Consider the following 26,143-nt stretch of genomic DNA (forward strand, 5'->3'; position numbering starts at 1 on the left):
TCTCAGCACACTGAGGATTATTTCGCAAATCTTGTCCAATCGCGGAATCACATCTAATGTTAAACATTGTGCTTTGAGTTTTGCAAGCATGGGCTGGTTTGGTACGGCCTGTAGCTTGCCACCATTGCGTGAATCAGTATTCATTGAACTTATGAACTCGGCAACTTGTGCAGTTGAGTTCAATTTTAATGACACCATGTATGCCCAACTAGATAATGTTGCCATGGGATCCCCTCTCGGTCCAGCTCTCACAAGCATCTTTGTTGGGTTCCATGAGAAACGTGACTTTGAGGGAATGACACCTAACCTCCTACCTCTTGCATATTTCCGATGTGTAGATGATACGTTTGTTATACTTGAATCCGCAGCTGCATGTAATAATTTCCTTACACGTCTTAATGGGCTCCATCCTGCGCTCAAATTCACCTTTGAAATGGAGCAGTCAAATGAGCTCCCTTTCCTTGACGTACTAGTTGAGAAATCTGTTGAGGGGTTCTCTACCATGGTCTACAGCAAACCTACCTTCACTGGTCAATACACACGTTAGGATTCTTACAGTTCCACGTGCTATAAGATTGGCCTTATTGGCAACCTCGTAAATAGGGCCCGAGCCATTTGCTCACCATGCAAGCTTGATGCTGAAATAGGGCAAATCAAAGACACCCTGCGTGACAATGGCTACCCTGATCAGATCATTTCTCGCTGTTTATCACGCAAACTTATGAACGGGCCTAAGGCCGTCATTTTCGGCCTTGGAAAATGCCCAGTCTACCTCAAATTACCCTGGAAGAGTAATGTATCCCAAAAATTTGAGCAACAGGTGAAGTTAGCTGTTTCACGTTGCTACTATGCAGTAGCAACACATGTGGTGTGCGCCACTAACGGGATGCTTCCATCGAGACAAAAAAAATCCTGCCTATCGCATAAATGAGTAATGTGGTATATGAATTTCAATGCCAGTGTGATGCTAGGTATATAGGCCATACGTCCCAAAGACTGGCGGATCATATCAAACAACATGTCCCTTCCACTGTTTGTAATGGGCAAGATGCGGGCTGTACCCAACCAGCCCGTTTGGTGGTACAGAATTTGAGTATTGAATACTCAAGTTCTGTACCACCAAATGACATTTAATATATATAATAATGAAAGGTTTGTCTGCCTTCGCAGTTGGATACTTTAAAGCAATTTACTGTCTGACAAAGCAAAATTTAAATGACCTGATTAGGGACAGAAGTCTTATCAAATTCCCAGTTAATCTCGCCCAGGAATTCTCATGGTGCTCATGATACTGGATTTCCTCATCCTTTTCGGAGCAGTGTTAAGATCTCCAGGGTTGAGCTCATACCTTGCGTTGTCAATGGAAAATACCTTGATAACGTACATAATGAGTTGTGTGGCCTCAAGGAGACCCTGTATGCAAAGCTAAATGAGGGGGAAAAGATGCTGTAGTGATTATGCATCGCTCATTGTGACTTTTGATAATGGATTGTATAAAAGGTGCTGTGTTTTGTTGTGTCTTTAATTAATATGCTGTTTTTCAAAACTGCTGCATTGTGAATTCTCAATGAAGTTCTTATCTCTTCAGACTAATGAAAGAGCATAGGGGTTTATGTAACTCTAGGGAATGCCATCTATTGATGATGGTTATTGTGCACTTGTGTTGAAGAGCTATGTGTCGGATAACCACTTCATCAAAAGAAGAGACTGAGCATCACCAGTTTTTAATATTCAAAGAAGTAATCGTCTTTCTGTATTACTGATTTGGTGCTGGATCCCGTCCTCCAGTTACTTGAATTGCAAACTGGAGTTGAGTTTGGCAATGACTTGACAGTAGGGATGTGGTATCTACCCTTGTCAAATGGACATGCAACTGTTGTTTAGCTGAGAATAGGGTGATAGTTCTACATTGATGGCACAATGCTGGAACTTCAAAGACATTGATATTATTCAGGAGGTACTGCTAAGACAGATTTAATTTGTTATACTGAGTTTAGATCAACATAACCCACTAATCAATCCAGCAAGGCCCACAAAATGAAGGGTCGTGTACAGGAACAAGAAGTATATAAGTGTGACTTTGTCCCATTTATTGTGGAATTTGCAGTGTGTGAAGAGCACGTCTGTTGTGGCTCAGTGATTTTCCCGTGGTGCAACACTGATGTTCCTGGAATACTTTGGAATACATGGCTTGGCCATGTGAGCCGCATGGAAGATGGCAGGATCCCCAAAGACACATTGTACAGCGAGCTCGCCACTGGTATCAGACCCACCAGCCGTCCATGTCTCCGCTATAAAGACGTCTGCAAACACGACATGAAATCCTGTGACATTGATCACAAGTCGTGGGAGTCAGTTGCCAGCGTTCGCCAGAGCTGGCGGGCAGCCATAAAGACGGGGCTAAAATGTGGCGAGTCGAAGAGACTTAGTAGTTGGCAGGAAAAAAGACAGAGGCGCAAGGGGAGAGTCAACTGTGCAACAGCCCCGACAAACAAATTTCTCTGCAGCACCTGTGGAAAAGCCTGTCACTCTAGAATTGGCCTTTATAGCCACTCTAGGCGCTGCTTCACAAACCACTGACCACCTCCAGGCGCGTATCCATTGTCTCTCGAGATAAGGAGGCCCAGAAGAAAAGAACTTTGGAATTATAGGGCCAACCTTAGTATTTAATGTGTTTATCATTATGCTGTTTTTCAACTTTTTGGGAATAAAATTGATGCATAAAGAGTTAACAAAAGAGCCAGGTTCTTAACATGCACAGAAATTATCATTACGCAGCTTTTTACAAAAGGCTACCAAGATTTTCTCGCTGCATTCTGTGGTATTTCGATTGTGCTAGTCCATGCTAAAGAAATAAATTTGTCTACGCACGAAGGTGGTCTCAATATCCTTGACTATTGAATTTTTAGTCAGATGTGTCTTAATTTAATGTACTGTAGGCTGTAGAAGGAGAGGCTCCCTTTTGTAATCAGTGTAGCACTTTACAAACTTGAGTTAGTTGAACTGACCCATTGTCTCTTATTTTACAGGACGAGTTGACTGCGGTGAATGTAAAGCAGGGTTTTAACAATCAGCCTGCTTTCTCTGGAGATGAACATGGCTCAGCCAGGAACATTGTCATCAACCCAGCAAAGGTAAGGGATTTCTCTGGTCAAGTCAAATTGATCTGACAACTGGAAAATCATTGTGGTGGTTGAAAGATTGACCTTAATGATCCAAATAGATTTTTTCCTCATCTCATATTTAGTTTCTCACATCCTTTAATTTTAAGCTTTTGCCTTTTTAACTTTTATTTAAACAATCATATGGGCTTCCCATCAAAAAGAAGTTTATTATTGATGCAGGTATTCACTGGATAAACTTGCTGAACCATTGAGTAGAGCCTCTAAGCTTGTGTTTGGTAGCAATGCTCTACTAGCTTGGAGGAAATATTAAACATAGAAATGTGCAGAATACTATGTCAGAGGCACTTAATGGGTTGTTGCTGCCTTGGGTGAATTTTCTTATGAATAATGTATATCTTAAATGCTATACACTTTAAAGAAACATGAGAGAATAATTAAAGAAGCAAAAAATGTTTTGGGCTCAAGTCCCTATTGGATTTTGTTAAAACTCATTTGCTGGTTGGAGGAAAGGAATGAATTTAAATCTTAAACTTTTGTGCTAAAATAATAAAGGCTGGTTACTGTACCATAACATCAGTGTTGCATTATTTGACGTTTCTTTGTCTGAAACTAACTGCTTTTTCTCCCTCTTGGCTTAGTTTTTGAAACCCTGCACCACTTGTTAGTTCAGGCTTTTAAATCCATTGGAATGCCTTTTGCTAGTTACGTTCATCAAAGCAGCTTTATTTGGCGTGAACAGTTATTTTCTTGTCGCCAGTGCTCTAATGTGGTGTAAGGTCTTTACAAAACTGTTAATGCGCTGTATGCTCTTTTTCACTCTCCTTGTAAAGATTTGGCATTGGGAAGAAGTGAAATATGCAGATATGTCCATTTGGGCTGCTTTGAAATTCACAAAGAGTTCACTTCATCTCTAATATGATGGAAATATTAAAGCTAGAGACACTGGTGGTGTTATTTTGGTCCTCAGCCTGTCGTACTCCCACCCATGCTGAGGTGCTATGGCTAATTAGAACTCTGCCCCCCCTGGCAGCTGAGAATGCAATGGATTAGCATGTGCCCTTTTTAAAAAAAAACATAGTTTTCTGGATATCAAGGCCCTTTCCCAGGTCAAGAGCCCACAAATGTACCTGAGTGTCTGTAGTTCATGGTACAATCTGAATTTTTGAATGTGTGTATTACCATGATAGAAAATGCATTTGGGTTGCAGGATATCAGCTTTACCTGCACTCGAACACAAAAAAAGCAGTATGAAAATTAAAGCCCCTTTTCTATAGCTTTGTGAGTAATTCTCTGTGACTGAGGACAGTGAAGCCAAAGACCGTGGAGTCCTTTTTCAGAAAGAGCTGGTAGATGCGATGGGATGACTGTAGGCATTTTTAGATGGATGAGCTAAAATTGGCTGCATGACTTTCCTAAGTAATATTTAACTTGTGAAGATTTAGCAATCTTTAAGATATTCTTAGAGGTTTATATTCAGAATAATTTCAAATGACTTTTTTGTGAAAGGGAAGAGAGCCACAGTTAATTGAACTTTATTTTTCAACCGTGAGGTTTTGTTGCATAATGCTTTAAGATGTCTTCCTTTTTGGAAAGCTGGCATGCAGTTTTCCTCCCCCTGTCATTAAGGGCATTAAATTCCTCCTTTGTTTTTGCTCTTGTCTGCAACGGTTTGTTTCTTGTATGTGCTGATGACTGTATGCTATTGAGCTGTTCTGGATTGCGGTAATCAAGAGCCCTAAAGTCTCAATTTGTGGTGTTCCTACTGTATTTTGTTAAAAAAAAAGATTTTCACCACTTTTTGTTGAGCTTAAAATTTGTAGTCTGAGACTCCAAGGAATACATTTTTTTTGTGGTCAGAATTGGATTTGGCCTTTATTAAAATTGAAGTATCTCATTTTGTTGGTTTCAGTTGAAAGTAATGAATTTGAGATTAACCCAGCTGCTGTAAAACTGTCTTAGTTTAGAAATTCAACTGTTGAAAATTAGATTACAACAGTAAAACCTAAATAACCTGAGGGGAAAAAATACAAAGATAGATTGCTGAAAATCAAACATAAGAACAGGAGCAGGCCATTTAGTCACTTGAGCCGGCTCCGCCATTCAGTAAGATCATGGCTGATCTGATTGTGGCCTTAACTCCACTTTCCTGCCTGCTCACCATAACCCTTGACTCTCTTGTTGATCAGAAATCTGTCTAGCTCAGTCTTGAATATATTCAATGACTCAGCCTCCTCTCTGGGGAAGAGATTCCAAAGATTAATGACCCTTAGAGAAGAAATTCTTCCTCATCTCCGTCTTAAATGGGAAACCCTTTATTTTGAAATTGTGGCCCCTACTTTCTAAATTCCCCCACGAGATGAAATATCCTCTTAGCATCTACCCTCTCAAGCCCCTTCCGAAGCTTGTATGTTTCAATAAGATCGAGTCATAAGGTCAGAGTTTTACAGCACAGAAACAGGCCCTTTGGCCCAATGTGCCTGCCCCGACCATCAAGCAGCTGTCCTAACTAATCCCATTTCCCTGCACTTGGCCATAGCCTTGTATGCTATGGTGTTTCAAGTGCTCATCTAAATATTTCTTGAATGTCGTGAGGGTTCCTGCCTCTACCACTCCTTCAGGCAGTGTGTTCCAGATTCCAACCACCCTCTGGGTGAAGAAATTCCTCCTCAACTCCCCTCTAAACCTCCTGCCCCTTACCTTAAATCTATGCTCCCTAGTTATTGACCTCTCCCCTAAGGCAAAAAGTTTCTTCCTATCAATGCCCCTCATAATCTTGTACACCTCAATCAGGTCCCCCCTCAGCCTTCGCCACTCCAAGGAAAACAACCCCAGCCTATCTAGTCTGTCTTCATAACTGAAATGCTCCAGCCCAGGCAACATCCTGGTGAATCTCCTCTGCACCCTCTCCATTGCAATCGCATCCTTCCTATAGTGTGGTGACCAGAACTGTACACTGTACTCCAGCTGTGGCCGAACCAGCGTTTTATACAGCTCCATCATAACCTCCCTGCTCTGATATTCTATGCCTCAGCTAATAAAGGCAAGTATCCCGTATGCCTTCCTAACCACCTTATCTACCTGTGCTGCTGCCTTCAGTGATCTATGGACAAGTACACCAAGGTCCCTCTGACTCTCTGTACTCCCTAGGGTACTACCATCCATCGTATATTCCATTGCCTTGTTAGACCTCCCAAAGTGCATCACCTCACACTTCTCCATTTGCCATTGCTCCGCCAGCCCATCTATATCATCCTGTAATCTAAGGCTTTCCTCCTCACTATTTACAACACCGCCAATTTTCGTGTCATCTGCGAACTTACTGATCATACGTCCTATATTTACGTCTAAATTATTAATGTACACTACAAACAGCAAGGGTCCCAGCACCGATCCCTGTGGTACCCCACTGGTCACAGGCTTCCACTCGCAGAAGCAACCCTCAACCATCACCCTCTGCCTCCTGCTGCTAAGCCAATTTTGAATCCAATTTGCCAAATTGCCCTGGATCCCATGGGCCTTTACTTTCTTAACCAATCTCCCATGCGGGACCTTATCAAAAGCCTTATTGAAGTCCATGTAGACTACCCTGATCTACACCTCTAGTCACCTCCATGCTTTACCCTCATCTACACCTCTAGTCACCTCCTCGAAAAATTCAATCAAATTTGTTAGACATGATCTCCCCCTGACAAAGCCATGCTGACTATCCCTGATTAATCCCTGGCTCTCCAAGTGGAGATTAATCCTGTCTCTCAGAATCTTTTCCAATAATTTCCCTACCGCTGATGTTAGAGTCACCAGCCTGTAATTGCCTGGTTTATCCCTGCTACCCTTCTTGAATAATGGTACCACATTCGATGACCTCCAGTCCTGTGGTACCTCTCCTGTGGCCAGAGAGGATCTGAAAATTTGTGTCAGAGCCCCTGCTATCTCCTCCCTTGCCTCACATAACAGCCTGGGATACATCTCATCTGGTCCTGGGGATTTATCCACTTTTAAGCCTGCTAATATTTCCTCATTTTCAATGCTAATTTGATCAAGTATATCACATTCCCCCTCCCTGATCACTACACCTACATCGTCCCTCTCCATAGTGAACACAGATGAAAAGTAATCGTTCAAAACCTCACTCATGTCCTCCGGCTCCACACACAGATTGCCTCTTTGATCCCGAATGGGCCCTGCTTTTTCCCTGATTATCCTCTTGCCCCTAACATACTTATAAAACGCCTTGGGATTTTCCTTTATATTGTCTGCCAGTGATTTTTTTCATGCCCCCTCTTCGCTCTCCTAATGACTTTTTTTAAGTACTCCCCTGCACTTTCTATATTCCTCTGGTGCCTCTGCTGTTTTCAGCACTCTGAATCTGCCATACATCTTTTTTTCCCTTATCCAATCCTCTATATCCCTTGACCTCCAGGGTTCCCTTGATCTGTTAGTTCTACTCTTCACCTTTACAGGAACAAGATCACCCCATATTCTTATAAACTCCAATGGATACAGGCCCAACCTGCTCAACAGTTCCTAATAAGACAGCCCCTTCATCCCAGGAATCAGCCTAGTGAACCTCCTCTGAACTGTCTCCAATGCAAGTCTCTTCTTTGGCCTCCTTGTCTCGAGGGTAAGCGCCTAAAGGTGGTCAGTGGTTTGTGGAGCAGCGCCTGGAGTGGCTATAAAGGCCAATTTGAGAGTGACAGATCTTCCACCGGTGTTGCAGATAAAATTGGTTGTCGGGGCTGTTACACAGTTGGCGCTCTCCTTGCGCTTTTTTCTTTTTAGCCAACTGCTAAATCTCTTCGACTCACCACTCTTTAGCCCCGCCTTTATGGCTATCTGCCAGCTCTGGCGATCACTGGCAACTGACTCCCATGACTTGTGATCAGTGTCACAGGACTTCATGTCGTGTTTGCAGATGTCTTTAAAGTGGAGACATGGACGGCCGGTGGGTCTGATACCAGTGACAAGTTCGCTGTACAAAGTGTCTTTGGGGATCCTGCCAACTTCCATGTGGTTCACGTGGCCAAGCCATCTCCAGCGCCGCCGGCTCAGTAGTGTGTATATGCTGGGGATGTTGGCTGCCTTGAGGACTTCTGCATTGCAGATACGGTCCTGCCACCTGATGCCAAGGATTCTCCAGAGGCAGCGAAGATGGAATGAGTTGAGACGTCGCTCTTGGCTGACACATGTTGTCCAGGCCTCGCAGCCATAGAGCAAGGTACTGAGGACACAGGCTTGAAACACTTGGATTTTTGTGTTCCGTGTCAGTGCGCCATTTTCCCGCACCCTCTTGGCCAGTCTGGACATAGCAGTGGACGCCTTTCCCATGCGCATGTTGATTTCTGCATCGAGAGACAGGTTACTGGTGATAGTTGAGCCTAGGCAGGTGAACTCTTGAACCACTTCCAGTGCGTGGTCACAGATATTGATGGATGGAGCATTTCTGACGTCCTGCCCCATGATGTTCGTTTTCTTGAGGCTGATGGTTAGGCCAAATTCATTGCAGGCAGCCTCAATCTTGTCGATGAGTCTCTGCAGACACTCTTCTGTGTGGGATGTTAATGCAGCATCGTCAGCAAAGAGGAGTTCCCTGATGAAGACTTTCCGAACTTTGGTCTTCACTGTAAGACGGGCAAGGTTGAACAACCAGCCATCTGATCTTGTGTGGAGGAAAATTCCTTCTTCTGAATCTATATCCCTCCTTAAATAAGGAGACCAAAGCTTGTACACAGTACACTTGGTGCGGTCTCGCCAGTGCCCTGTACAGTTGTAGCAAAACGTCCCTCCTTTTGTACTGCATTCCTCTTGCAATAAAGGCTAATATTGCATTTGCCTTCAAAATTACTTGCTGTACCTGCATGTTAACTTTGTGATTCATGTATGAGGACACCCAGAACCCCTTCTACCCCGCATCATTTTGCATTCTCTCTCCATTTAAACAATATTCTGCTTTTCTATTCTTCCGCCAAGTGGACAGCCTCACATTTTCCCACATTATACCCTAACTGCCAGATTTTTGCCCGTTCACTTATCCTATGTATATCCCTTTGTCGACACTTTGTGTCCTCCTCACAACTTGCTTTCCTGCCTATTTTTGTATCCTCAGCAAATTTGGCTACAATACACTCGATCCCGTTATCCAAGTCATTAATATAGATTGTAAATAGTTGAGGCCCCAGAAACTGATCTCTGTGACACCCCATCAGTTACGGTTTGTCAACCTGAAAAAGACTCCTTTATCCTGACTCTCTGTTCCCTGTTATTTAGCCAATCCTCTATCCATGCTAATATATTACCCCCAACACCATGAACTCTTATCTTGTGCAGTAACCTTTAATGTGGCATCTTTCTTGAATGCCGTTTGGAAATCCAAATACACTACATCTACTGGTTCCTCCTTATCCATCGTACTTGTTACATCCTCAAAGAACTCTAAGTTTTTCAAACATGGTCAATCGAGCAGAGTCAACTTGGTTTTAGGATTTTCTAAATGTCCTGCTTCTATTTCCTTAATGATGGATTCCAGAATTTTCCCAATGACAGATGTTAGGCTAGCACGGAAACATAAAGCAGTGGAAATGCTCAGCAGGTCAGTCACCTGTGGAGAGAACAGATCAGCTAATCGTGGAGTCATACAGCATGGAATGAAACCATTTGGCCCTTCATAGCAGTGCCAGCTCTTTGAAAGAGCAATCCAATTAGTTTCACTTCCCTGCAATTTTTTTCTGATTATAAACCCAAATCCCTTTTTTGAATGTTACTATCAAATCTGCTTCGACCAGTCTTTCAGGCAGTACATTCCAGCTCATAACTCGGAAAATATTTCTCCTCCCTGGCTTTATTTTGCCAATTATCTTAAATCTGTGTCCTCTAGTTACCCACGCTCCTGTCAGTGGAAAAGTTTCTCGTTGTCTACTCTAACAAAACTCCTCTTAATTTGAAACGTAATTTAAACAGGTGTGGGTCCTCTGTCAGATTTCCAGCATCTGTTTCCTCTTGTTTTTTTTCTATATACGGATTTCAATGCAGGCATATAAAATATCAAGGGAAATAACTTGTCCCTTTTTCCTGTCTGAATAAATTGCCTACGTTGAACAACCTCAAATCAAATTTCTCCATTACGGATTGTGTTTTTGCCGCTCGAAGCATTACAATTGGGAAATACACGCATTTGGAAGTAGGAAAGTTCTTGAAGGCTGGAAAACGGCCATGGTACAACAGGAGTGTAAAACTAATTCGAGCTCTTTCAAAGAGCTGGCACAAACGTGATGGGCCAAATGGCCTTCTACACTGTATGATTCTATTTGGTTCAACAAGCAGAAGTGTGCGCTTGTTTTGACTTTGTGCCTGCTTAGGTGCATCCCCTGGATCTTCAGAGTTTGGAGGTTGATGGGGCTTTTATCAAGTTTAAATTATTCTGATTATGTTCGCATGTATCTCAAGTTGCTGTTACTAATGGAACTTAGTGTTCTGATACAGGATTTGTCAACTCGCAAGGCAACAGCAGTAAGAGCTGGTCCCTTGCACAGGCCCAAGAAATTCAAACGGGACAAACACTCCAGTAAGGAGTAGGAGCACAAATAGAATGGGGTTACTTTGGCTTGGTGTGCTGGGTTGCCCAGGTTTTAGGAGCTGTAGTTTGGACACGTCCAAACTTGAGAACCTTAATTGGGACGTGGTTATATCTGGGACTTGTTGCTGTGGCATATACTTTACCGTGTTGGATTAAAGGACTGAAATTGTGGAAAAGATTGGAGCGGTAAGAATATAGTGCCTTGATCGCCATCTCAGCTGAGAACTCAATTTAGTGCACGTCACTAGTACCACAGTGTATGATGCATCTATCCACTGAGCCATTAGGGCACTCTAGGGAGAAATAGACATTTTATTATTCATTGATTTGTGGCTAAGCTTGTTGTAATAATATTTGGTGTGATGGCTATATTGGCCAGAAATTGTATTTATACTGATTTTAGTGTAAATGTGCAAGTTAACATTGTGCCAATTAAAAATAAATGATTGCTTTTTGGCATATTTCTAATGGAGACGAATGCATTTCCATGGGCACAACACTGTTCTATTCTTGTCCACCTGTACAGCTATGTTGCAGGTATTATTGGTTCCAAAGGATAACTTGTATTAGTCATCCACTCCCCGCAGTATCCACTCCCTCCATGCACCATGTCTTAGGCAGAACCTCCCAAACCCACCATTTCCATCACTTAGAATAACGAGGGCAGCAGGAGCCATGGGAACACCGTCACCTCCAAGTTTACCTCTCACGCTATTCCGACTTGAACGTATATTGCTGTTAGATTGCTGCTGGGTCAAAATACTGTGACTCTGTCCCCAGCATTACTGAGCATATATTGACCACAAGGGCAAAGAAAACCTGTAGGCACCTGTCAGATATATGAAAGTTGTTATTGGAGCACAGCTATTGATTTACCAGTTAGTTGTTAAAGCAGGGTTGTCCAACATACAAGATGCACTGCAGCAACGCATCAAGGCTCCTTAGACAGCACCTTCCAAACCCGCGACCTCTACCAACTAGAAGGACAAGGGCAGCAAATGCGTGGGAACACCACCACCTGCAAGTTCCCCTCCAAGTCACACACCATCCTGACTTGGAACTATATCGCCGCTCCTTCACTGTGGCTGGGTCAAAATCCTGGAACTCCCTTCCTAACAGCACTGTGGGCCAAGATCCGGCCCACCAAAGGTTTCCATCCAGCCCAAGGCTGTAAACTGTACAGGGCCATTCCTCATCCTCGCCAGCGGTCCGTGACTTGGGATGAGAAATTTCCCTTTGTCGCCTTCTTGCAGACCGGCTTTTTAAAAAAAAAATCGCAATTCAATTTCACCACTGACAGGACTGATGTTGGGAACAGCAGTTTCCCAACATCAGACAGATTTGGGGTTTTTCAGTGAGCTTTTTAAAAAAAATTGGAACCCACTGGAAAACCCTGAATCTGTTCAAAGTTGGCAAACAACTGTTCGAGATTTCAGGCCTGTCAGCTGTGAAATTGACCACCCATCTGCTGAACGTTCCTGCGCGGCAACTGTCAGAGAGAGAGAGAGGGAACGGGGGGGGGGGGGGTGTGTCAGAGAGCGAGCGAGAGAGAGAGAGTGTGGGGGGTCAGAGAGCGAGAGAGAGAGAGAGAGTGTGGGGGGTCAGAGAGTGAGAGAGAGAGAGGACGGGGGGGTGGTCAGAGTGAGAGAGAGAGAGAGTGGGGGAACGGGGGTGGGGGGTTGAGAGTGAGAGAGAGTGGGGGGACGGGGGGGGTCAGAGAGAGAGAATGGGGGGACGGTGGGGGGGGGTGGGTGGTCAGAGAGAGAGAGAGAGAACGGGGGTGGGGGGTTGAGAGAGAGAGAACGGGGGTGGGGGGTTGAGAGAGAGGGTGGGGGGTTGAGAGAGAGAGTGGGGGGATGGGGGGGTCAGAGAGAGAGAGAGAGTGGGGGGACGGGGGGGGGATCAGAGGGAGAGAGAGAGTGGGGGGTCGGGGGAGAATGGGATCAGAGGGAGAGAGAGAGTGGGGGGTCGGGGGAGAACGGGATCAGAGGGAGAGAGAGGGGGGAGGGTGGGGGACAGGGGGTCAGAGAGAAGTGGGGGATGGGGGGGTCAGAGAGGAAGAGAGAGAAAGGGGGGATGGGGGGGTCAGAGAGCGAGAGTGTGGTGAGGGATGGAGTCAGAGAGAGAGGGGGGACGGGGGGGGGGTTCAGAGAAAGAGAGAGAGAGAGAGAAGAGGGGGGTGGGGTTAGACAGACTGGGGAACTGGGGGGGGTCAGAGGGGGTGCGGGTGAGGGACAGGGTCAGAGAGAAGGGCAGGATGGGGGGGTCAGAGAGAGAGAGAGGGGCTGGAGGATCAGAGAGAGAGAGGGAAGAGCAGAGGGGGGTGGACAGAGTGGGGGGAGCAGAGAGAGAGGGGGTGGAGAGGGGAGTGGAGAGAGAGGGGGGGACCAGAGGGAGAAGAGGAGGGGGTGGCCAGAGAGAGGAGGGGGGTGACCGGGAGAGAGAGTGATCAAGATTACTCCTGATAGATGAACATCTATCCTGAACTCTCCACATCGCTCCTACAAGTGTGCAGACAAACACTGACCACTTCTGCACGCAAAACAATGCCAGGTGTCTCACTAATTCAGTGTCCAACATAGTGAAGAGAAAGTAAGTCAATAAGTTATTCTTCTCATTTACAGCTTCACAAAAATGCACATTTGTTGTTTTGATTAACAGCAAGATAAATTTTTTAATGCCTATATCGTTCCAAAATTGTCTCACCAGCCCCCTATGTAAGACCAAAATTGTAATGTGGCCCGCACCCCCCCCGCCCAATATGAAAATGTTGGACAAACCTGTGTTAAAGGAACATGTGACCAACAGACAGCCTATTGCTGTTCAACCTATATCTGATTGGATGGTAAAATTAATATTTTTGCACGCCTAGTGGGAAAGGATTGCTTTGACGTTGAGTGCTCTGCAACAAAGCTGGCCTCCTCTTCAAAGAAAGATGCAACTATATATAGATAGCAATCTTGGGGTGTTCAGATCACAGTTTGCCTGCCTATGTAGTGACAATGAAAAGGCCTCCATGGAGTAGAAGTCTCGATTTTATGAACATAAAAGGCTCTGTTAAAAGATTCTGAATAAAGGCTTGTCAGAATTTGGGCTTCATATTTTCATGACGGCTGAAATAAACTATTTTTGTTACTCGAGCTTTGCTTTGCTGTATTCTTCTGCATCTATGCAATTATAATGCTCGTACCTAGGCTAGACTATTCGTTTCGCCCTGTATGATTACAGTCTGATGCTTTCCATTTTGTGGTGGGCAGTCCGTGAGAGTCTTTGGTGCTCAACATGATTCAATCGTGGCTTTCAAAAGAGTATTGGATAATTATCTGAAGAGAAAAAATTTGCAGGTCTACGGGCTAAAGGCGAGGGAGGCAGAGAGCCGGCACAGACACGATGGGCCGAATGGCTGTCTCCTGTGCTGTAATGATTCCATGATTTCTATAATTACTGGTAAAAAGGCAGTTATTAATCCTGTCACCTGTGATGCCATGGAGGTATTTAAAAAAAAAATTCAAATGCTTGTTTTCAAATTTGAGGTGTTAGTGAACTGGGAGCCAGTGTAGTTCACCAAGGAATAACAAGCCCCTCACGGTGCAGTGGTGTTTTATGTAGGCAAAAGTGATGGTTATTTTGTGCACAGTAAGATCTCGCTACCAATGATGAGATGAGTGATGTGGCAATCCGAATTTGGTATTGATTGACGGAGGCATGGTGTAAAATATTGGTCAGAACACTCCTCCTCCTCGAACAGTACCATAGGATCTTTAATGCTTGATCTGATAGAACAGGTAGACAGAATTTTGGCTTCACCTCGTCTGAAAATGACACCTCCAATAATGCAGCATTTGCTCAGTACTGCACTGACCTGTTCACCCAGATTAAGTTCAAGCTCCTGGTATGGAGGTTGAACTATCAACCTTCTGATGCAGAAACAAAATTGCTACCATCTGAAGCGAGCTGATCAGGTAGATCCCACGATTGATGACTGATTTTGAGTGAGTTTCATCGTGTCAGCTCGGCAGAAGTCATCCTTCCTGTAATTCTACCTGACTTCTGAGCTAAAAATCTGAGTGCACTCTTTCGTTTATATGTACCATGAGTTGTACGTGCAGCTTTGATCTGACTGACTTTGACTGTTTCTAAAAAGAAAGACTTGCATTTATGTTGCGCCTCTCAGGACTTCAGAATGTCCCAAAGCGCTTTTCAGCTAATGAAGTACCTTTTGAACTGTAGTCACTGTTGTAGGAAACATGACAGCCAATTTGCACACAGTAAACACTCTCATATAGTAATGTGATAATGACCAGATAATCTGTTAGTAATGTTGATTTGAGGGATAAGTATTGTACAGGACACTAAATAACTCTCCAGCTCTTTGAGATAGTACCATAGCACCAATGACATAGGTAGGAAGGGGGAGGAGGTCCTGAAAGCAGATTTTGGGGAGCTGGGAAGGAGATTCAAAGCAGTAATCTTAGGATTACTCCCAGTCCCACGTGCAAGTGAGCATAAGACTAGGAGAATTGAGTGATTGAACACGTGGCTGGAGAACTGGTGTAGGAGGGAGGGCATCAGATTTCTGAGGCATTGGGAGCAGTTCTGGGGCAGGCGGGACCTGTACAAGATGGACGGTTTGCATCTGAGCAGGACTGGGACTAATATCCTCGCAGGGAGATTTTCTAGTGCTGTTGGGGAGGGTTTACCCCAGATTGGCAGGGGGATGGGAACCTGAGAGGGAGCTCAGATTGGAGGGAAGCAAAACTGGTAACTTGTTAGGGGTGTGGGAACCAAAAACACATATCAGGGAGGAATACCAAGGTGCACAGAATATGGGGGAGATAGACAGCACTAGAGTAGGAATAGTAAGTTATTAGGTGGGGTCAGCGTAAGGGAGAAAGTAATCAAGTTTAAATCCGTGTTAATGTGCATGTATATGAATGCACGGAGTGTGGTTAATGAGACTGGTGAGGTACAGGCGCAGATTGCCATGTGGAAATATGATGTGGCTGTAACAGACACCTGGCTCAAAGAAGGGCAGGACTGGGTGTTAAATATTCCTGGATACAAGGTGTTCAAAAGGGAAAAAAGGGGGGAGGTGTAGTGGTATTGATTAAGGAGTGCATTGCAGTGCCAGAGAAAATGGATGTCCCAGAGGGGTCGAACGTGGAATCGATTTGGATAGAGCTCAGGAACAAAAAAAAGTGCAGCTACATTGCCTGGTGTCATTTATAGGCCACCATCTAGTGGGAAGGATGTGGAGGAACAAATTTGCAAGGACATTAGAGAGGTGCAAAAATTTATAGGGGAGTTGTAATGGGGGGGACTTTAATTATCCAAACATAGACTGGGATAACAGTAGTGTAAAGGGCAGTGAGGGGCAAGAGTTCCTAGAGTGTGTTCAGGAAAATTTTCTACAGCAGTATGTTGCTAGTCCAACGAGAAAGGAGGCACTGCTGGACCTGGTTCTTGGGAATGAGGTGGACCACGTGAATCAAGTGTCAGTGGGGGAGCATTTAGGGGATCGTGATCATTGTATCATTAAGGTTTAGGCTGACTATGGAAAAGGACAACAATCCAGAGTAAGAATAATTAGTTGGAGGAAAGCCAACTTCAATGGGATAAGAATGGAGCTGGGACGAATAAATTGGAGTCAAGAGCTGACAGGTAAGCCAGTCGCTGAGCAATGGGCTACCTTCAAAGAAGAGCTAGTTCGGGCACAGTCAAGGTATGTTCCCTCGAAGGGGAAAGGTAGGGTAAACAAATCCAGAGCTCCCTGGATGACAAAAGAGGTAGAGATTAAGATAAAGAAGAAAAAGTGTGCTTATGAAAGATGCCAGGTAGAAAATGCTATTGAGAACCCGGCTCAATATTGAAGGTCCAGAGAGGAAGTGAAAAAACAAATAAGAGAAGCAAAGAGAGAGCATGAAAAGAGACTGGCAGCTAGCATTAAAGGAAATCCCAATGTTTTCTTAGACATATAAATAGTAAAAATGTGGTAAAAGGAGGAGTGGGGCCGATTTAGGGACCAGAAAGGAGATTCAAACATGGAGGCAGAGGGCATAGCTGAGGTATTAAATGGATACTTTGCATCTGTCTTTACCGAGGAAGAAGATGCAACCCAGGCAATGTTGAGAGAGGAGGTAATTCAGACACTCGAAGTGTTTAAAATTGATAGAGGAGTATTAGATAGGCTGTCTGTACTTAAAGGGGATAAAGCACCAGGACCTGATCAGATGCATCCAAGGATAGGGAGGGAAGTGAGGTTGCAAATCGTGGAGGTGCTGGCCATAATTTTTCCTTAGACTCTGGGGTGGTGCCAGACGACTGGAGAATTGCAAGCGTTACACCCTTGTTCAAAAAAGGGTGTAAAGATATGCCCAGCAACTACAAGCCAGTCAGTTTAACTTCGGTGGTGGGGACACTTCTGTAAAAAATAATTCAGGACAAAATTAATAGTCACATGGACAAATGCGGGTTAATTAAGGAAAGCCAGCATGGATTTCTTAAGGGAAATCATGCTTAACTAACTTGCTGGAGTTTTTTGTAGCATTAAGAGGGGGTTGATGAGGGCAATGCTATTGATGTGGTGTACATGGACTTTCAAAAAGCATTTGATACAATGCCACACAACAGACTTGTGAGCAAACTTATTGCTCTTGGAATAAAAGGGGCGGTAGCAACATGGATATGGAATTGGCTGAGTGTCAGGAAACAGAGTAGTGGTTAATGGATGTTTTTCAGGTTGGAGGAAGGTTTGTTGTGGAGTTCCCCAGGGAACAGTGTTGGGACCTTGTTTTTCCTGATATATATTAATGACCTAAACCTTGATGTACAGGGCACAATTTCAAAGTTTGCAGATGATATGAAACTTGGAAGCATTGTGAACTGTGAGGAGGATAGTGTAGAACTTCAAAAGGACATAGACAAGTTGGTGGAATGGGCAGACAGGTGGCAGATGAAGTTCAATGCAGAGAAATGTGAAGTGATTCATTTTGGTTGGAAAAACCTGAAGAGGAAATCTAGAATAAAGGGTACAATTCTAAAGGGGGTGCAGGAGCAGAGGGACCTGGGTGTATATGTACATAAGTCGTTGAAAGTGGCAGGAAAGGTTGAGAGATCGGTGAATAAACCATACAGTATCTTGGGCTTTATTAATTGGGGCATAGTGTACAAGAGCAAGAAAGTTATGTTGAACTTGTATAAGACACTAGCCTCAGCTGGAGTATTGCTTCCAATTCTGGGCACCATACTTTCGGAAAGACATGAGGGCGTTGGAGAGAGTACAGAAAAGATTCACGTGAATGGTTCCAAGGATGGGGAACTTCAGGTTTGTAGATAGATTGGAGAAGTTAGGACTGTTTTCCTTGGAGAAGAGAAGGCTGAGAGGTGATTTGATAGAAGTATTGAAAATCGTGAGGGGTCTGGACAGAGTAGATGGAGAGAAACTGTTCCCACTCATGAAAGGATGAAGAACAAAAGGGCACAGATGTGAAGTATTTGGTAAGAGAAGCAAATGTAACACGAGGAAAAACTTTTTCACGCAGAGAGTGGTTCAGGTCTGGAATGCACTGCCTGAGAGTGTGGCGGAGGCAGGTTTAATTGAAGCATTCAGAAGGGAATTAGACTGTTATATGAAAAGGAAGAATGTGCAGGGTTCCAGGGATTGGTGGGTGGGGAATGGAACTGAGTGAATTGCTCGTTCAGAGAGCTGGTGCAGACACGATAGGCCGAATGGCCCTCTGTACTGTAATGATTGTGATTCTAGATCTTTTGTGTCCACCTGAACGAACTGACAGGGCCCAGGTTTAATGGATCATCTGAAAGAAGGCACCTCCAACAGTGCAGCACTCCCTCAGTACTGTACTGGAATGTCAGTCTACATTTTTGTGCTCAAATCTCTGGAGTGGGACTTGAAGCCACGATCCTCTAACTCTAATGTGAGCATGCAAAGGTAGCTTTTTTCTCCCCCCCCCCCCCCCCCCACTTCAGATAGTAATGCAACATCTGTTCTTCAGAATTCATCACTTTTACTGAATGTTTGGATGCTCTTGCTCATGTCTAGCACCTGTCCTTTGCCAAGTACAAGTCTTGGGGCACTAAATCTGTCCCACATCAACTGTGGTTATAGTCATAGTGAGTGGTATATCAGAGCTGATGTGGTTGCAGCACAGTGCACTTTAGTAAATGAAAGACTCTCTACCTTTTTAAAACCTATCCCTGAAGACGCTTTTTAAAATTTTGTTTCTCCTGTACATCTTTAACTTTAGCTATAATGGCATATAGCGTATATACGCTTTTAATTATTGTTGACCATTGTATGTAAGGAAACATGAGGGAGAAGGGGTAGCAGGGTATGTTGATAGGATTAGATGGAGTGGAGGCTTATGCAGAGCATAAACACCAATCGGGCATCATGATCTGTTACTGTGCTGTAAATGCTTTGCAATACTTTGTATGCCTACCTCATGGGTGCTAAAAGTGGTAGCGAACGTTTACCAAAGCAGGGCAGATCTCCAATAAGTTAGCTGCCCATCCTGACCCTGGCCACGTTTTGTCCTATTGCCTTCCTGCACTGTTAACCTGCAGTCGATGGTACTGCTGCAAATGCTGAAGTGTTTGAAGACAGTTGCATAATGTATAAGCTTGTACATTAGATGATGGGTCAAATGGTCTTTGCTGTAAACATGTACATCTTTAAGACTGTCCATTAGCAGCTTCCACTTTGGAGGACTGCTGTGAAAACTATTTTCTCCCCCACCCACAGCAAACTATTGGCCCCTTGCGATCACTCCAGTCGTTGGTGGCCAGGTAGTGAAATCTGCAATCTACTGCATGAGAGCTGACCTTTTCAAAAGCCCATATTATTTTAACCTATCATTACATGCTACAGGTTTACTTGAAGTACATAATGGGTATTACTTTTGCTGCTTGCACTCCTCTTGCTGTTCAAATGATCTGAGTAGAGTATAAATGACATACCCTCAACAGCTTCAAATGGTCCAGATGTGTACTAAACGCAAAGCAGCAGGTTTGTAAATTGTACCACAAAGTGAAAGCAACAGGACATGTGATATCATCGTGTCCCAAATGCTGTGACTGTGCTCAATTTCTTTTATGACATGGGTAGAAAATATTTGCCGAATCGATGATTTGTGAATTGAGGGCAAGCTGAATTCTACATCACATTAAGTAACAAAGTGAAGGCCTTTGCTTGAAATCCTTCATAAAACCTGTTAATATCATGAAGATGTAAATAGGCTTCTGCAGTGCAGCATGTTTTATCTATTTTCCCTAAATGAGACACAATTAGATTGTTGGGAATAAACTGTAGCAAATCCATTATACTCTTATCGAGAAACGCTGCATTCATCAGAACTATAATCCTAGCAATTGAAGTAAACATTCAAATTATAACATGCTATCATGAGCATTGTTTAGGCCCAGACTTTTGGTCACTAATTTAAGTACTGTTTTGATTGCATGTTCTTGGATTTTTATTCATATTTGATTCTAGTTGCTCTTTGAAAACTGAATAAACTTGTTGGCAAGTTATTTTGTTGAATTTAGTCGTTACAAAGCTTAAGTGAAGCCTCGGTTTTTTTGATGGGCATTACTGGGTTAATGTTTGTGGGAATATTGCCAATAGGACATTTTGAGCTTGATGGTCGACTTCAGGGTCAAGTGACCACCAATACTTTGAAGATCAGCCATTGTGGCCGATCTATGTATTTCTTTGGAAGAGTATGTTCGTTCGGATATCCTGGAGGAAAGCTGCCCTTTTAGACTACTAAGATTTTAGATTATAAAATCATAGCTAGTGGAAAACACACAAACTGCAGCCATTGCTCGCAAGAATAAAGCCTCCCATTGCATCCTTAGGATGTCTTGTAGCACTTCACGCCTCATGAGTGAGAGAAGAGCATTGTGCACATCCATGCTCGCTATCTTTCCCAAATGCTGATGGTGCTAATTCTTGGGAGAGGGGTAAGAGACAAAAAGAGAAGTGGAGGGGGAAAAAAAAGCAGCTGATTTCTAGAAGGTCCCTGAAAAATTACCCGTCCCCAAACACACTAAAGCATTCAAGTAAACTCCCATGATGCATCACTTTGATTAACCCCTCCCCTCACCTGGGTCTCTGGATTTGTACAAAATCTGTCCATCGGTTTTGGATCCTCTTGTTTTCGGTAATGCTTAATGAAAGATTTGCATTTATACCTTTCACAACCTCAGGATGTTCTGAAGCCGATGAAGTGCTTTTTTTGAAATGTTGCCACTGTTGTCGGAAAGGTGGCAGCCAATTTGTAGATCATAAAAATCATAGAAAATTTACCACGTAGAAGGAGGCCATTCAGCCCATTGTGTCTGTGCCGGAATTTGTGCACAGCAAAGTCCCATGAACATCAACTTGATTGACCAGATGATCTATTTTGGTAGTATTGATTGAGGGATAAAAATGTTGGCCAAGACACTGGAGAGAACTCGACTCCCCTTCGAAATAGTACCATGGAATCTTTTATGTTTACCTTGCAGAGCAGACAAGGCCTCAGTTTAAAGTCGCGTCTGAAAGGCGGCACCTCCAACAGTGAAGCACTCCCTCAGTATTGCACTGAAGTATCAGCCTAAATCATGTGCTCAAGTCTCTGGATTAGGACTCGAACCCCACAACCTTCTGACGCTAAGGCAAGAGTGCTACCACTGAGTCATGGCTGACAGCTAGAAGATATAAACTGTACAATTTGCTTTTAACAGCGATGGCGCAGACCTGCTTTTTTTTTGTGTGTGGCTCCTGTGAATCAAATGCATTGGCTTTTTCCGCTCAGCATCTGATGAGTAACATTGTGGGAAGGAATTATAAGCAGTTATGTCGGGACCGCTGCAGGGTTGCTCTCCTGAAAGTTTGTATTACTACGAAAAACACCATTAAAAAAGCATCCCATCCTTGCTGCACGCGAACATCAATAGTATCTGACACCTTCTTTGAATGAAGGTGAGCAATGAATTGTTCAATTTAATGAAGAATAAAATGGAGTACACAGAATTTGTTATCACTGACCCTAATATATCTGGTTCAAACATGGACAAGAGAGCTGAGCTTGAGAGGTGAGGTGAGAGTGACCGCCCTTGACATCAAGGCAACATTTGACAGAGTATGGCATTAAGTAGCCCAAACAAAACTGGAGTCAGTGGGAATCCTGGAAAACTCTCCGCTGGTTGGAGTCATGCCTAGAGCAAAGGAAGATGGTTGTGGTAGTTGGAGGTCAGTCATCTCAGCTCTGGGACATCATTGTAGGAGTTCCCCAGGGTAGTGTCCTAGGTCCAACCATCCAGCTGCTTCATCAATGACCTTCCTTCCATCGTCAGATCAGAAGTGGGGATGTTCGCTGATGATTGTGCAATGTTCAGCACCATTCGTGACTCCTCAGATACTAAAGCAGTCCGTGAAGAAATGCAGCAAGACGTGGACAATATCCAGACTTGGGCTGATGAGTAACAAGTAACATATGTGCCACACAAGTGCCAGGCAATGACCATCTCCAACAAGAGAGAATCTAATCATCTCCCCATGACATTCAATGGCATTACCATCACTAAATCCCCCACTATCAACTTTCTGGGGGCTACCATTGACCAGAAACAGAACTGGAGTAGCCATATAAATACTGTGGCTACAAGAACAGGTCAGAGGCTAGGAATCCTGTGGTGAGTAACAACACTCAAGAAGCTCTATGCCATCAAGGACAAAGCAACCTGCTTGATTGGCACCCCATCCACAAACATTCACTTCCTCCACCACCGACGCACAGTGGCAGCAGTGTGTACCATCTACAAGATGCACTGCAGCCGTTCACCAAGGCTCCTTCGACAGCACCTTCCAAACCTGCGACCTCTACCACCTAGAAGGTCAAGGGCAGTAGATGCATGGGAACACCACCACCTGCAAGTTCCCCTCCAAGCCACACGCCACCCTGACTTGGAACTATATCGCCGTTCCTTTACTGTCGCTGGGTCAAAATCCTGCAGCTCCCTTTCTAATAGCACTGTGTGTGTACCCATCCCGAATGGACTGCAGCGGTTCAAGAAGGCAGCTCACCACCACCTTTTCAAGGGTAATTAGGGATGGGCAATAAATGTCGGATTTGTTGACAACGTCCATGTCCCATGCACGAATAAAAAAAATAACTTCTCTCAGTGAGTGTGATGCAAGTAGCATGTTAGAGACATGATGACGCCACCTTTTGCATTTGTGCTGCAGCATGGGAAAGGAGTAATGCATTGAGTCTGAAGTTGCAGCAGTAATAAATTGCAATTACAGTGGAGTGAAATGTAGCCAAATTGTGACGCTACATTCTCATTTAAACATCTACAGTTTATTCTTTAAACAGCCTTTCTGCAATTACAATTTCTGTTTCAATTTGGAAGGAAAAATAAAAGCTTTGCTTTGATTACCAAGAGATGCGTGAATTTTTTTTGTTCGCATATCTATATAGCACAGCAGCAAGACAAACCCTATCTCCTGGTACAGTGCTTGCTACTTATTCTGTACACGTTCAGCTGTGATATGGCTGGCTGCACCCCACAAAGTCTATCAAGGAAGTGCATCTTTAAGGGAATTTGTTCTGAAACACATGCTAGTCTAATTAGCATCTTGTGTGTGCTTTGTTTGAATTGATTGACTACTTGGAAATTTTTTTCAATAGTATGATGCACTGAAAGGGACCAGAGCTGCTGGGGGTTTGGGTGGAGGAAGGATCAGGGGCTGTATAAAATAATTACTAAGTGAACTGCCAAAGCTTTGGTTCCCCATTCAAAGTTTACTTTTCTATAATCCCACCATGATCTCATTCATGTGCATGGAGTATTATGGTTAAAGCTGAAGCAGATAGTGGCCCAAATTAGTGCACAGTGGGTGCCTGTTGAAATTCTGCATCAAATTTCTGTTTCTGTTGGCGAGGTGCAAAGGATCAGAGGAATGGCATGAAGTGTAGTTTAATATTGGAAGACCTGGATGATGCCCGTGGTAGGCCAAACTGACTGCTGTTGGTAGAGAGAAAACGAGGACAGGAATTTTACGGCCTCCCAAGCAAGCAGTCTGTTGGGGGGGAGGGGCAGTACGCCATTCCCAACCCCCCCTCTCTCCCCCGCTGCAATTTTATGCGGGGCAGCGGTGAGAAAGGGCCTGCCTGCCCCAGGTCAATCAAGTTCCTTAAGTAGCCAATTAACTGGCATTTAAGGGCTTCCTCCTGTCGCTGTGCGTATTTTACCTTCAGCAGCTGGACGACAAAGGCCTCAAAAACCCTAATAAAACCAGGCGGCCTCCTTGCAGGCTTGTGGTGGGGGGCCCTCCCGATCAGGCACCCTATGCCCCACAGAGGGCCGGCCCCGAAACTCCAGCCGGCACCCCCTCGCCTTGCTGGGGCCCGGCTGATTGTTCCCGGCGAGGCCCCAAAAACTTACCATAGTTCCAGAGCAGTCCTTCCTCTTGCTGTGGTGTGGCTGGGTGTAGTCCCAGCAGCGGCCACAGCTCCCAGTGGCACTGCTGGGGCTAAGAGCTGCCAGCCCGCTGATTGGCTGGCAGCTCCATTAGGCGGGACTTCCTGCCCAAGATCAATTAAGGCCCAGGATTTTTTTCCCTCCCTAATTGCCCTTGAAGGTGGTGGTGAGCTGCTGCCATTGCAGTCCATGTGGTGTAGGTACACCCACAGTGCTATTAGGGAGGGGGTTCCAAGATTTTGGCTTAGCGACAGCGAAGGAATGGTGATATCGTTTCACGTCAGAATGGTGTGTAACTTGGAGGGGAACTTGCACTTTTTTGCCTTTGTTCTTCTAGGTGGTCGTTTTTTTTTATTCGTTCGTGGGATGTGGGCATCGTTGGCTTGGCCAGCATTTATTGCCCATCCCTAATTGCCATTGAACTGTGTGGCTTCCTACACCATCTCAGAGGGCATGTAAGAGTCAACCACGTTGCTGTGGATCTTGAGTCACATGTAGGCCAGACCAGGTAAGGATGACAGATTTCCTTTCCTAAAGGACATTAGTGAACTGGATGGGTTTTTACAACAATCAACAATGGTTTCATGGTCTCTATTAGACTAGATTTTTAATTACGAATTTATTAATTGAATTCAAATTACACCATCTGCCATGGTGGGATTTGTACTAGTGTCCCCAGAGCACTAGCCTGGGCCTCTGGGCTACTAGTCCAGTGACATTACCACTACACCACCACCTCCCCATTGTGGGTTTGGAAGATGCAGCCGGAGAAGCCTTGGCGAGTTGCTAGTGCATCTTCCAGATGGTGTACACAGCAGCCATGCTGCAGTGGTGGTGGAGTAAGTGGATGGGGTGACAATCAAGCAGGCTTTTGGTCCTGGATGGTGTCGAAGTTCTTGAGTGTTGTTGGAGCTGCACCCATCCAGGCAAGTGGAGAGAATTGCATCACGCTCCTGACTTTGCCTTGTAGATGGTGGAGAGGCTTTGGGGAATCAGGAGGTGAGACATTCATTGCAGAATTCCCAGCCTCTGATCTGCCCTTATAGCCACAGTAGTTATGTGGCTAATCCAATTAAGCTTCTGGTAGTTGATGTTGATGGTGGGGGATTTGATGATGCTGATATTGAGTGTCAAGGGGCGATGGTTAGATTCTCTCTTGATGGAGATGGTCATTGCCTGGCACTTGCGTGGCATGAATGTTACTTGCCACTTATCAGCCCAATCCTGAATCTTGTCCAGGTTTTGCTGCAGGTGGGCATGGACTGGTTCAGTATCTGAGGAATTGTGAATGGAACTGAACACTCTGCAGTTATCAGGAAGCATCCCCCCCCCCCTCCTGACTTTATGATGTAGGGAAGGCTGTTGATGAAACAGTTCAAGGTGGTTGGGCTTAGGACAGTATCCTGAGGAATCCCTGCAGTGATGTTCTGAGGCTGAGATGATTGGCCTCCAATAACCACAACCATCTTCATTTGTGCTAGGTATGACTCCAACCAGTGCAGAGTTTCTCCCCTGATCTCCATTGACTTCAATTTGATGCCACACTCAGTCAAATGTTGGCTTGATGTCAAGAGCAGTCACTCTCTGTATGTCAGTGTGGTTCAATTGGTAGCACACTTGCCTCTGAGTCACAAGGTTGTGGGTCCAAGTCCCACTCTAGTACTTGAGTGCAAAAATCCATTGCAGTACTGAGGGAGTGCAGCATTATCAGAGGTGCCATTTTTCAGATGAGCTGTTAAAGTGAGGCCTCATCTGCCTGCTTTGCTGGATGTAAAAGACCCCATGGCACTATTTTTTTTTTTTAGAAGAGCAGGTGAGTTATCCCTGGTGTCCTGGCTAATATTTATTTCTAAATCAAGAACACAAAAACAGATTATCTGGTCATTTTCACATTGCTGTTTTGTGGGAGTTTGCTGCGCACAAATTTGCTGCCACATTTTCTGCATTACCGGTGACTACA

The 26,143-nt window shown here is 44.4% G+C and overlaps 1 protein-coding gene across 6 annotated transcripts in view; it reads left to right on the forward strand.

Moving 5' to 3' along the window:
• Positions 1-26,143, forward strand: part of LOC137375437 (mediator of RNA polymerase II transcription subunit 12-like protein) — a 604,549-nt gene that overhangs the window by 18,897 nt on the left and 559,509 nt on the right. For all 6 annotated transcript variants that reach the window (XM_068042658.1, XM_068042659.1, XM_068042662.1 and 3 more), the window contains exon 3: positions 3,030-3,134. In XM_068042658.1, coding sequence (XP_067898759.1) covers positions 3,030-3,134 — 105 coding nt within the window. The remainder of the gene's footprint in view (positions 1-3,029; positions 3,135-26,143) is intronic.

The sequence above is a fragment of the Heterodontus francisci genome, chromosome 11, assembly GCF_036365525.1.
Source record: "Heterodontus francisci isolate sHetFra1 chromosome 11, sHetFra1.hap1, whole genome shotgun sequence".
Lineage (NCBI taxonomy): Eukaryota > Metazoa > Chordata > Chondrichthyes > Heterodontiformes > Heterodontidae > Heterodontus > Heterodontus francisci.